General features: G+C 38.8%; 1 protein-coding gene and 1 long non-coding RNA gene across 2 annotated transcripts in view; both read right to left on the bottom strand.

Annotated features, from left to right (window-relative positions):
- Positions 1–55: 55 nt before the first annotated feature.
- The window catches only part of TSG101 (tumor susceptibility 101), a 50,708-nt gene continuing 37,225 nt past the window's right edge, over positions 56–13,538 (bottom strand). The window contains exons 8-10 of the mRNA XM_079101865.1: positions 2,448–2,650; positions 1,716–1,955; positions 56–393 (exon numbers count right to left, since the gene is read on the bottom strand). Of these exons, the coding sequence (XP_078957991.1) occupies positions 304–393; positions 1,716–1,955; positions 2,448–2,650 (533 nt within the window). The 3' untranslated portion in view covers positions 56–303. The remainder of the gene's footprint in view (positions 394–1,715; positions 1,956–2,447; positions 2,651–13,538) is intronic.
- Positions 10,281–11,897, bottom strand: LOC306638666. The gene is made up of 2 exons (XR_013757525.1): positions 11,468–11,897; positions 10,281–10,580 (listed from the first exon to the last, which is right to left on the bottom strand). It is a non-coding gene; the product is annotated as an uncharacterized lncRNA (long non-coding RNA).

The following is a 13,538-nucleotide window of genomic DNA, read 5'->3' as shown; positions in this document are numbered from 1 at the left end:
AGCTTGGCTTCTTATAAAGGTTTCAAAGATCTTTCCTAAAGAAGTCCAAGAAAGATGAGAAAAATTATGCAACAAATTTTATTTAGCAGTCAGTTCCAACATTCAGCACAAAAAGTTTACAGAGGATAGAAAGTGCATTAATAAAAGCCAGTCTTTACCCAAAGAAAACAGAAAATATATTATTGATTCAAAATATTTTACACTTGAATGATAAACTGCAATAACTTATTCTGGTTACCTACTGATAAAAGAAAGGAAGAGAAGAAAAGAATGCTTTAAGAAGAGGTCAAACTCCAGCTGAAGTCAGTAGAGGTCACTAAGACCAGCAGTCTTTCTTGCTTTCTGCATTAGTGCCCTCAACTGGAACTGTTTACGGGACAGCAGACGTACATGCTGGGAGGAGGGAAAAAGTTTAAAACAGTTTAGAATGGCTTTGATCCAGGCTCACACATTAAGTATCAGACAGCTTATAACCTAGATGGAATCTAGGAATCCTAAACACATTACTAATATCAACCTTTGTTTGGAATCACTACCTCATTACATGTGGCTTTAAAACTTAACCACAATGATGTCAGTAAGACTATATATAAAAGGGCAAAGTCTTCTGAGGTTTACGGGGAAAGCACCACATTCCAGGATCTGGCTCAGGATTTTCAGTTTTATCTTTTTTTTTTTTTTTTTTTTTAGTGGTGATGGGGATCAAACCCAGAATTTCACACAAGCTAGGCAAGCATTCTCCCACTGAGCTACACTCCTACTAAGCTGTATCTTGAAATCTCAACCAAGATGCCAGGGATACTTGTACTATGATCCTAATGGAAGTTACCCAATTCTTCTCCCTTGGTCATAAGAAGGGGAAGGGCAAGGATAAGCAACATATGGTTAGCTTTTGTCCATAGTCCAGTCCCTACCAAGTAGCGTACTTCTCTTACCTATCCAGGTGCATCTTTCCCTATACTATGCCACCAAAGCAGGAGACGGTGTACAGAGTTCTCTGTTGGGTCTCTGGTTTATACCAAGTCATGTGCCTGCATCATACCTAAGCTTGCATCAGACCTAAGGCACATGGTTTAGCCTCTCACCCACAGTAAGACAGATAAGCAAGATCAATTACAAGGCCTGACCAGCCTCACATATACACTGAGACACCACCAGCAGCTGGACCAAATATCCAAAGGATGGCTGCTGCTATATTCTGCTATATGACCCAACAAACAGCAGTAACCAAACCTGGCTTACTAGATTTTCCTATCTGTACAACAACATTAAGCCTAGGAAAACCTTCATTCAAAAGAACAGCCCGCTTCCTTGGAGAGGGCTGTTTATCTGGGAAAACCAATCTAAAATTATACAACTTAAGAACTAAAAGATGGAGTGGACAGTCAGTAATCTCAATTTAAGTTGTATGACCTGAAAGAACCTATGGAATTTTGTGCTTCCTGATACATTCAGGCACAACAGTTACAATAGAAGAGTTACAGTCATCTTGATTCTGCCAGGTGGATGGGGACTGCAATCTCTAGCCTAGTTTTTCCTTACTTGGACTGATCCTTGGCACTCTAAAACACTGCTAATGGTCATACACCTCACCTGCTTGCTCTTGTATGGAAAAAACCCCTACAGAGAGATTCTCTAGGGTTTGTGGTTTTCAAGGTCAGTGTCCTTAGAGCACAAGTTCCAAAAACTTGGAAAGCAGACTGAGGAACACATACCTTTAAGAAGACATCCAGATCTATTACTCCTCGCCTCAAGGCTTCTCCCAGGTAAAAGATAGTGTCTTCAATAGCATTTTCCTCTGCATACAGATTTAGGATCTGTTTATATAGTGGGGCTGTGGGAATGATAACTTCATCAATATCATTGTTTTCAGATTGATTTTCCATTTTCTCCAAAGCAGAACTGAGTTCTTCATCCTTCTTTTTCAAAAGTTCTATGTTTTTGTCAACTTCAGCCTGAAAACAGAACAGTCCATGCATGAAGACTTTATACTAATTTGTACATAATTATTTGCTTGTCAGACAATTTCATAGGAAGAGACTATTATTGTTTATTAGTCTCTGTTCACTGTTCAAAGTAATCATGGGTGAAAGTAATGTTTCCAATATCACACTGGTCAAAAGTAGAGGAAAAAGTGTGATCTCATAGGCTAAATGAAAACCAGATAATGGTGACTCTGGTCACTGTTACTAAATCTGCTCAACTTAGGGTATTTGCACCTTTGGGCAAAGGTGCAAGCAAAATGCTCTAAATATCATCTACATCCCAAAGAATAAACGTGGCCTCCATTTTAAATAATGCTATATGGAAGCTATAGTCAAATGTCCAAAGTGTTGGACCTCTATAATTTTCTGAACTCTATGCATACATATCTATGGTATACACAGAACACTCTGCCATGGCTATACTTCAATCCCAAAATCTCAAGTCTTGGATGAATTACTTACTACTTCTTGATCTAAACGGGTGACCATTTCTTCCAGTTTCTGGTGACCTTTTTTCAGGTCTTCCTCTGTTCGTTTCAAGGCATTGAGCTCTGCCTGAGCTCGATCCATTTCCTCTTTCATTCGCCACCTCAGTTTGTCACTGACTGCTGAAATGAGAGAGGCTCGGATGGTGTCCTCACTGATTGTGCCATCTCTGCTGGGACCTGCAGGAGACAAAGACAAAAAAAAATGTGCTTATTTACCAAGCTCTTTCTATTCCTCTCACAGGAACCTTCAGAGAACTGGACAAATATGAGCAGACACTTTCAAAATAGGAGGAAAGAAAAAAAAAAAAATGTTTGCTACAATTTCATAATAAACAGCATAAAAAATGTGAGTTGATTCAGAAACTTTCCCTCCAAGAGATTATTCTTTTAATCCATATTTACTCTTTCCATATTTACAGCCCAATTAGTTATTTTCTTGAATAGGCAGAAGCTACAACCTTAAATATTACAATGATTCCTAAATCGTCAACACATAAGACGAACAGGTTAGTAAGGCTCCCTGGCTTCTACAAGACTTTTGCTCCTTTACTCCCTAGGAAAAGATAGAACAGATGAGTAACAGAGAATGACATCCAAAAATTCAACAGTTGATAAATTTGTTATATTCAGACTCCTTACTCTTCTTTTTTCAAATTCTCTAATCAGTATGATCATTTCCTTGCACATTTCAGATCAAATAATTTATCTCTCAGCTATTTATTACTCTTAATGTTCTTCAGTTATGGTCCTAAATCAGCAAACATATAAATGACATTTTTTAAAATTATATTTGACTATAAAAGACCATATAGGAACATAAGAAGTATATATAACCTTAACTGCCAATAATGAATAAGGGATGATTACAGATTAACAAAGTATCACTTTCACCTTGAGTTGACATAGTACCACTCATCAGGGAAGCAGACTTCTTCAGTCTGCTTGTAAAAATGTGCCCAAAGTCCCACCACCCATGTTCTCATTCATTACAGGTCCTTCCCTGATGCCAAGACACACTGTCTACAAAGGAAGTATGCTGTCCTAAATACTCTGCAACTAGTGCCACAAATGCTTTTTTTTAATATCAGGGAATGAACCTCGGGGGTGCTTACCCACTGAGCCATACCCTTAGTCCTCTCACCCCTTTTTATTTTTTTAAGACCGGATCTTGCAAAGTTGCTTAGGGCCTTGCTAAATTGCTAAGACTGGCTTTGAACTTGTGATTCTCCTACCTCAGCCTCCAGAGTTCCTGGGATTACAGGCATGCGCCATTGTACTCAGCTCCACACATGCTCTTGAATGTCCCATTTGATCACATCTTTTGCAGTTCCAGAAACTGGTCTGGTTGTTGTCTTTTTTAGTTTTTGATTAATAAAACTGTCTTCTCATAGAAGCTGGTCTTTACCCAGTTATCCTGGGAGACTCTGGAGTCCTCAGGCATCATAGTTTTTGAAGGGAAGTACAGTTATTTTTTTCCCTTTTGTTTCCACGACAGAAGAGAGGGTCTCTGAGTTAGATTTTCTTTTTCTAGCAGATGAAAATGAGCTTAGTGTATTCAGGTTTTTCTGAGGAGTGTCCTAGGGACCCTGGTACAGTGAAAAAGTCCCAACATCACACTGCCTTCCAGTGTTCACTATTTCTCCCTACAAGGGACTCTGCCTTTCCATCTAGAAACCTGATGAGGGGAGCCAAAACTATCCATCTTGCAGATTCACAGAGGCAATTAATACTTTTGGTTGATTATTATTATTTTTTAACAAACACCATTAAAAAACTTTTTTAGTTGTTGATGAACCTTTATTTTTTAATTTATTCATATGTTGTGCTGAGGATCAAACTCAGTGCCTCACACATGCTAGGCAAGTGCTCTACCACTGAGTTACAGCCCCGCCCTTTTCCCCCCCCTTTAAATTGACTTTATTTTTTTACAGGCTGCATTTGAATTCATTGTATATAAATGGGGTACAACTTTTCATTTCTATGGTTGAACCCCAGCCCTTTTTGGTTGATTATTAACATACAAATCCATATAGTATATGTTTCAGAATTCGCTTCTCATTTTACAAAATCACTTCAGCATATTATTCTATATTTTTGAGAAACAAAAGCATTAACTCTTTCAGATAACCTGTGCTTTGGAATTCAGAATTTTCCCCTATGAAAACTGAGGTCTTGTTTTTCACACTCCTGGCTTCTCTTAATACCTCACTTCCTAGTATTTTCATCAGTTTACCAGCTATTGCCATTACCTCTAAGCTCATTCATTTCCCTGTTTTTTTCCGACACTGTAGTCTCTTCTACCACTCCTTTATCCACTCCCTCCCATGCATACAATGAAGTCACCTGACAAACTCTAGCAACTTTTCTGAACTTACCCATTCACATCTTCACTCGCTCACTTCTGGCATCTCTGATATGTTTGTACCACTCCTACTCCCAGTAAGCATCTCCCCTCAGCTCTGACTCCTTGTCTATCTCATGTATCCCTGAAGATAGGCTGCCCCCCGGAGGGTGGCTTCATTTGCATTCTGCCTGATCAAAGGGCTCGCGACCCTAAGTCTAACCAAAATCCTACATCCCTCTGATTCCTTCCTAAAGCCCTACATCCTCTTTTATCATCTTCCACAAAGGCAACCATCTGCAGGTATTATCAGAAAAGGCAAATACCATCAACAGAAGTCTTCCACCGTTTTTCTTCCTCTCTGCTTTGGAACAAGAATCCCAACCCCTTTAATTATTTGCCTAGCTCTTCATTGTTCAAAAGATTTAATTTTCTATTAGATTGGATATGTGGTATCTCCCAAGAGCTCACATCATGTATGAGATAATGCAAGAATGTTCAGAGGTGAAATGATTAGATTGAGATTTATAACCAAATCAGGATTCATCTGCTGGTACAGATTAACTGGGTGGTAACTGCAAGCAGGTGAAGATGGCTAGAGGAGGTAGGTCACTGGGGGGTGTACTTTGGGGTACATATTTTGTCCCTGGTGAGCAGAGCTTACTCTCTCTGCTCTCTTGTTGCCATGTCCTGAGCTGTTTTCCTCAGCAATGCTGTTCCTCCATGATCCATGACTTCAGGCCCAGGGGTATGGAGCTGGCTGTCTATGGACTGACACCTCTAAAACCATGAGCCAAAATAAACTTTCCCAGTTGGGAATGGTGGCACACACCTGTAACCCCAGTGGCTTGGGGGTAAGGCAGGAAGATCGCGAGTTCAAAGCCAGCCTCAGCAACTTAGAGAGACCCTGTCTCAAAATAAAATTAAAAAAGGGCTAGGGATGTGACTCAGTGGTTAAGAGTCCCTGGGTTCAATCCCTGGTACCATCCCACCCCACCCCACCCCGCCAAAAACAAAAACAAAAATAAAACGAAAAACAAAATAAAAAAACAGAAAGTCACTTTGACAACAAAAACAAACAAAAAAACCCCCAAACTTTCCCTGTTTTATGTTGTTCTTGTCAAGTCTTTTGGTCACAGTGACATTAAAAAAAAAAAAAAAAAAGCTAACTAAAACACCTTCCTTTCTTAGCAAGACAACTTATTTCTCCAGATCCTTTTTAAATGCTTTGAAGTTTGCATCTATACCTCTTCCTAATTCTATTTAAAGTACAATGACTACTTTTTCTATTTGTTTTTGTTCTTATTCTGCAATTACACTCCATGAAGTCAAGGAAAGGCTCATTTATTCATCTTTTACCAGTCACAAAACATGGGGTATAAAGCCTGTTCTCTCTAGTTTTAACCTCTTGAGTTCAAGTTTGGTCTTATTGTCATTCTTATCCATGCACATTCTCAATGGGGGTGATATCACCTCCATACCTATCCGACAAGGGTAAATATTGGATTTAGGAAGTGAAAAGAAATCTTGCCTTTTTAATGTATAAAGTCAAGATATACATATAGATAACAGTATAACATTTTTGTTAGGGAAAAAAAGTCTAAGAAGGCTGAAAGGGTAGGGGAATAATAATGAGAAAAAGGTTAAGAAATATTGCTGAAATCCATGTCATCTATTTTGTTGCTACTATTAATGTCTATTTTTTGGCCTTGTCACTATTACCCCAATATCATTCTTAAACTTATGTTCTTTACCTGCTCTATTTAAATTATGCTACCCACAGTCTATGAAAGGCAAACTTCCTGAAGGCCTTGCAAATGCCCTGCGTACTTTACTGGCAAAATGATCCTGCTCTTTTCCATAACAAGCACTACCTCTCCCTTCAACAAACTCTAAGCCATTCTAAACTAACAGTTTAATGCTCCTGAATATCAGATTTCACCTCTACCATGAAGTTATGATTTAGACTAATCTTCATCTTTTTTCCATTAACCTATAATTAATTCTCAAAGTACCAGCACAACTGGAACTTACTTTCTTAACAGTTCTTACTATGATCAGTTTAAAAACTAACAGGGAGGGACCATATACGTCTTCTATGCAGCCTAAATACTAAACATGAGTGGCAAACTGCTGAATGATTTCCTAAAACCAACAGAATTACTTATCTTCTAGGAGTCCTGGATAAAAACAATCTCAAGGTCCCAGGAACTAGAAGTCCTTAGGATGTGCTTTACTGGAACCTTCCTTTCTCTTATTTGTGCTGGAATGTAGACAGTAATTAAAATTGTTAATCAACATATCAATACTAAAATAGCAAAGTGTTATAAAACCAAATGAAAGAGCTACTCAACGATTCTACTATCTGAAAATCAGAAAATAACGTCCGAAGCTCCATTGCTTTGAGGGGCTATAGTTCGAAGGGGTGTTGAAAAATGAATAAAATACTTAACATTATGGATTTCAACACTATCACTGCTTCAATTTGCTCAAATAAATATGCATCAACAGCCACTACAATTCAGTGGTAATGTTATGGCAAGATTACAATAAATCACCAAGTGGATAGATCCTGAAGCAGGAGACGGAACTATTTTTATTTACCAGCTGGCAGGACAAGGGTAGACTGCAAATCTATACTCCTTGACCCCCCTCAAAGGTTAGAGCACATCTTTTATACCATAAGCAAAGCATGTCAATACATTAATCATAAGTGGCTGTGGCTATGATTCAGAACTACAAACAAACATCACGAGATCTAAAATCATATGCAGAAGATGAAATTGGTGAGTACAAGTTAAGGAATGGTTACTAACGTCTAGACAATCATTTTCTGACAGGGTATTTTGTCCAAGAAAAATAGGAACCAAAAAGAGAACAATTTTACATTGTATAAAAAGAACAGAAACATTTGCCTTTCTAAGCAGGATCAGGACAGCAGAGTTTTCTCAAGGGAGAAGCACTGCTTACAGAACATGGAGTTTCAGGGTAAAATGGAGTCTGGTTGTTGCCCATATAGTCTGGCCCATAATAATAAGCCTCTTCATTAGATAAATTCTTTAAAGACACTATTTCTGTTTCCAAGGGGACACACAAATTGTTTATTAGGCAATAGTACCATAATTCAATCTCTTGACTTGCTTTCGTTTGCCATTTTTGCCAGAGTTCGTGAAAACTAGTTTATGATTTTGGTTTCTCCAAATAAATTCAACACATTAGAAAAATGCAACATGCATTAAATCTTTTCTGTAACAATCTCCACTTTTTGATATATAAACCAAAGTTAAGTTTTCAACCTATTCTCTATTATGAAACCATCCCTCAAAGAATAGGAGCCTGCCATAATTCCTGCTTTGTAACGTGTGGTGGCCCAGCCCATACTTAAGTAAACATGTACTCTTCTTTCACGCATGAGGCTGGGGACAGAACCCAGGGTCTTATGTGTGGTAGGTACCCTCTTTTTCCAGTACTCTTCTGTTGCCTTAACATCTTCAAATTATACTAACAGCAGGTAGTTTTTTTGCATATCTTCAATTTTTTTGGGGGGTGGGTGGTGGTACTTTAGGGTATTTTTTAAAGTTCAAACAAACAAAGAAAACCAAGGTATTGTATGGTCTGGTTCTTTGTAATAAGGAATTAGCCTTACCCAAAGAGGGAGAGGACTGGGTTCTTTGCTCTTGGCTTCTGAGGGAGAGCTCTAAACCCTTGGAAAAACATATGAATGCCTTTGTTTACTTGGTGGCCTTGGGTCACACAAAACAGTCTAAACAATGGTAGGCTTTGCTACGGAAACAGCTCAACTTCTGGAGGGCCTGGAAACTAAAGCCCTATGAGGAGTGAACCAACCATATGTTCATGACCAAACCCGAATAAAAGCTCTGGACACCAAAGCTCAGGTAAGCTTCCTTGGTTGAAAACACTCTGTGCTTATTATTACATGCTGTGGCTAGGGAAAGTCAGCACTATGACTCCACTGGAAGAGAATAACCAGAAGCTTTCAATGTGGAACTTTCTGGATTACCCTATACATTTCATTCCTTAGCTGATGTTAAATCTGCATCATTTTGCTGTAATCTGTGAGTATAATAGCTTTCAGTGAGTTCTCTAAGTCCTTCTAGAGAATTACAGAGCCTGAGTGTGGTTTTGGGAACGCTTGAACTGGCAACTGGTGTCAGAGTGAGGGTGGTTTTGTGGACTTCCAAACTTTACAGGTCCTTAACTGAGGGTATTCTCTTACCTAATCAACAATTCACCATTCATGGCCTTCTGTAGAATAAAGCAGTCTACTTCAAATGATGATGTGTAAAAAGGTAACACGTTATTTCTACACGTGCTAAACATTTACAATATATCAGAGAGTTAGCTGTATTTCTTGAGAACCTTTCACAGACTCAATGACTTAAAGACTTAGCTATTTAGTCATTTGGAGGGAATTTAGTCCAAATCAAAACCTCCAGTTTCTCTCACAGTACTGAATTAGTAAAACCCTTAAAAGAGAGCAAAAAATCATAATTTCTCTAAGAGTTTAGTTCAGAATTTAGTGCCCAAAGAGTGAGGTATAAAAAGACTAGTCCCCATTTTTGATAAGGAGACAAAATAATTTGTCTTATTTAAAACCTATGTGAAATTTTATTATGGTTCTTTTTTTTGGCGCGGGTGGGGTTTACCAGGGATTGAACTCAGGGGCACTTGACCACTGAGCCACATCCCCAGCCCTATTTTGTATTTTATTTAGAGATAGGGTCTTACTGAATTGCTTAAACCTCACTTTTGCTGAGGTTAGCTTTGAACTCAGGATTCCCCTGCCTCAGCCTCCCGAGCTGCTGAGATTACAGGCATGCGCCACCATACCTGGCTTTATTATGGTTCTTATGAGACAAGAAAATCCTTCTCCCAGAGATTAGGTACCCAAATGATATGAATATGGTTAGGCATTCAAATGTGTAGCCAATCACATGTAATAGTTAAATTCCATTTATCTGTGTAGAAGTTATCTGAACTAACAAAGGCTTGTGGGTCTTATAATCTATTCTGAGTTTTTCACAAACACTATCAAAACAGTTACCATATCTGATCTAAAGGATCAACTTACATTGATTCTAAATTTTCAAATTCCTATTTTTTAAAAACATTCAAATCCTAGGATTTACATTGTTTCTAATGAAATATACTGAGGCAAAAGCTACCATACAACACCAAATCCTTCCCAAGACTCATTCAGTCAAAGCCATTAATACTCAAAATGGGAACGAAGTCAAGGTAGCAAACAGCCTGGCCCATAAAAGTCACAGTTCATCTGAGGAGGCTAGATGTGCCAAGGTTAGAACTAGTCTTAACTTCCTGTCACAAACAGACCTTATTACAAAGTATATCTAAACTTACTTTAAATCCAACCACTTTCTAAAAATAATATAAGAACTATAAGTCAAATCTGAAATAAAAAAGAAAAACCCAGAGTTTTTAAAGTAAAAAAGAAAAAAAAAAAAAAAAACCCTCAAAATTTGATGAGCTGCTTGCCACTTTTAAGTCTGTTTATACAAACAAATATGAAGAAAGATTTGGAGGAAGACTCTCACCTACTTCTTGGACACTTTTCAAACAATTTTTTCCCCCAAATATCTTAAAAGAAATTCTAATATTCTCCCTATCTACTAGGATTAAGAAGAATCTGTGGAAAACTGCCATACCTCAAATCCCCACATACTGACCTTTTACCCAAGCAGAGTCAGATTTCAGAAGTGCTCTTCAATAATTCCAGATGAACAACTGAAAAGGTAATAGCCTACTCTGAGAGACAATTCTCAACAACATGCCATTTACATGCCAGGTAGCATACCATTACCAAACTAATCTTCAGGAAATAAGACATAACTTTTCTAGTATTAGGAAACCAATACTATCCAACAGATCAGACTATTTAGTGAATAATTTAGTCTAGCATCTTTGAAGTATACTCCGAAACAGATGCCCTCTGAAGTTAAAGTTAACTTCCTGATGATTTGTTTTTCAGTATCCTACATTCCTCAGTTTGATAATAAAAACTTTTAGACAGATAACAAGGGCATTAAGATGGAGTTTTTCTCTGGTTAACTAAATCTGCATACGCATATTTCTTGCTTTGTGTCTCACTTTGCCTCCTTTTATAAAAGATGTTTGTGCCCCTGAGGGACCTCACCCCAGATGAAAATTTGATACAAAAAGGTTTTTTCTTTCTTCCTCAAGGTTGGCTTTCAATAAACCTTTTTCCTGCCCACCTGACTCCCAAGCAATAGGTAAAGACAGACATGAGCAGTGGAAACGTGATGTTAAGAGAATAATTCTATAAGCTGGGCCCACTGTGCTGACCTCCACATGCTTTTCTTTCTTTTCTTCATCATCTTTTATTTTTTGGGGGGGGGGGGGGGTCCTGGAATTGAACCCAGGGGCACTTTATCATCCCTGATCCTTTTTATTATTTTTGAGCCTTTGGGATTACTGGCATGTGTCAACTACATCTCACCCTCCCATGCTTTATTTTATTTTATTATTTATTTATTTATTTATTTATTTTTGCGGTGCTGGGGACTGAACCCAGGGCCTTGTGCTTGCGAGGCGAGCACTCTACCAACTGAGCTATCTCCCCAGCCCATACTTTCTTTTAAAAAGCAACTTACCCGCAGCTCTGCATTCCTCCAAAAACAACCTGTTATCTGTAGGAGAAATGCAGGTCCAAAATGCCAATAACACAAGTTCTGAAAGAGGGGACTTATGTGAACTGCACATAGATCAGATTACAGAACTAGATAAGAGTAACCACAAAATCTAAAAGAACAAGTTCAAATTAGAACAGGGGATCGCCTGCCTTACACCTATCCATCACCCAACGCAAGAGTTTGACCTCCCAATCGTATGACAACAGTTAGCAAACTGATTGCCGACCGCCAGTGGAGCACCAGCTGCCTGCTGTTGCCTGGAAGTTCACTGTTACAGTACCTGCAGGTTTGATTACATGTGGCTGCCGCCATTTTGAGACAACAGCCAGGCCCCATAGGACCCCTGGCCAGACTGCCTGGCCCCATCTCCAGGATCCCTCAGCCTGACCGATCACTCCCTGCCTCTGGGGCCCTCACATCGACTGACTGCTCCCTGCTGCCAGGACCCCCAGACCAATTGATTGCGCCCTATCACTGGGATCCCAGACTGACTGACTGCAACCAGCGTCCAGGATCCCACAACCACACCAAACACACCCGACCGCCAGGACCTCCTGCTGACCACGGCCACACCCCGAGCTGCAGCTCCCCATTTGTGAACACATTTCAAAGCCGGAGCGGCCATCTTGGATAATCCTGGAAGCCATAGCTCCGATCTTTAGGAGGGGTAAAACCCATCCTGAGACCCCTGCTGGAGGCTTGAAGCTCACTGTCAGATCTGCACTGCTAGAGGGTAAGATACATGAGCAACATGAGAAAACAAGGGAAGAAAATGATCCAAACAAATCTAGATTCTATAGTAATAGAATCCAATGACAGTATGTTAGAAGAAATGTCAGAAAAGGACTTCAGATTATACATGATTAAGATGATTCGTGAAGCAAAGGATGAGATAAGAGAGCAAATGCAGGCAATGAATGATAATACCAATAAGCTGAAAGAGCAAGTGCAGGAAGCAAAAGATCATTTCAACAAAGAGATAGAGATTCTCAAAAAAAACCAAACAGAAATCCTTGAAATGAAGGAAACAATAAACCAAATAAAAAACTCAATGGAAAGCATCACCAAAAGACTAGACCACTTGGAAGACAGAACCTCAGGCAATGAAGACAAAATATTTAATCTTGAAAATAAAGTTGCCCAAACAGAGAAGATGGTAAGAAATCATGAACAGAATCTCCAAGAACTATGGGACATCATGAAAAGACCAAACTTAAGAATTATTGGGATTGAGGAAGGCACAGAGATACACAACCTATTCAATGAAATAATATCAGAAAATTTCCCAAACCTGAAGAATGAAATGGAAAATCAAATATAAGAGGCTTACAGAACACCAAACGCACAAAATCACAACAGATCCACACCAAGGCACATTATGATGGAAATGTCTAACATTCAAAATAAAGATAGGATTTTGAAGGCCGTGAGAGAAAAGCATCAGATTACATATAGGAGGAGACCAATACAGATAGCAGCCGACTTCTCAACCCAGACTCTAAAAGCTAGAAGGGCCTGGAACAATATATTTCAAGCTCTGAAAGAACATGGTTGCCAACCAAGAATCCTATACCCAGCAAAACTAACCTTCAGATTTGAAGATGAAATAAAATCCTTCCATGATAAACAAAAGTTAAAAGAATTTACAAATAGAAAGCCTGCACTACAGAATGTTCTCAACAAAATATTCCATGAGGAGGAAATGAAAAACAACAATGGAGGTCAGCAAAGGGAGGAACTACCTTAGAGAAAAACCACTCAAAGGAGAAACCAAGCCAACTTAAAAACCAAAAGTAAGCCAAATGACTGGGAATACAAATCATATCTCAATAATAACTCTGAACGTTAATGGCCTAAACTCATCAATCAAAAGACATAGACTGGCAGAATGGATTACAAAGAAAGACCCAACAATATGCTGTGTGCAAGAGACTCATGACATAGAAAAAGACATCCACAGACTAAAGGTGAAAGGATGGGAAAAACCTACCACACACATGGACTCAGTAAAACAACGGGGATTTTCATCCTT

The sequence above is a fragment of the Sciurus vulgaris genome (genome assembly GCF_902686455.1).
Source record: "Sciurus vulgaris genome assembly, chromosome: 11".
NCBI classification, from domain to species: domain Eukaryota; kingdom Metazoa; phylum Chordata; class Mammalia; order Rodentia; family Sciuridae; genus Sciurus; species Sciurus vulgaris.
Note: the sequence above shows the minus strand (reverse complement) of the source record. Positions and strands in the feature narration are given on the sequence as shown.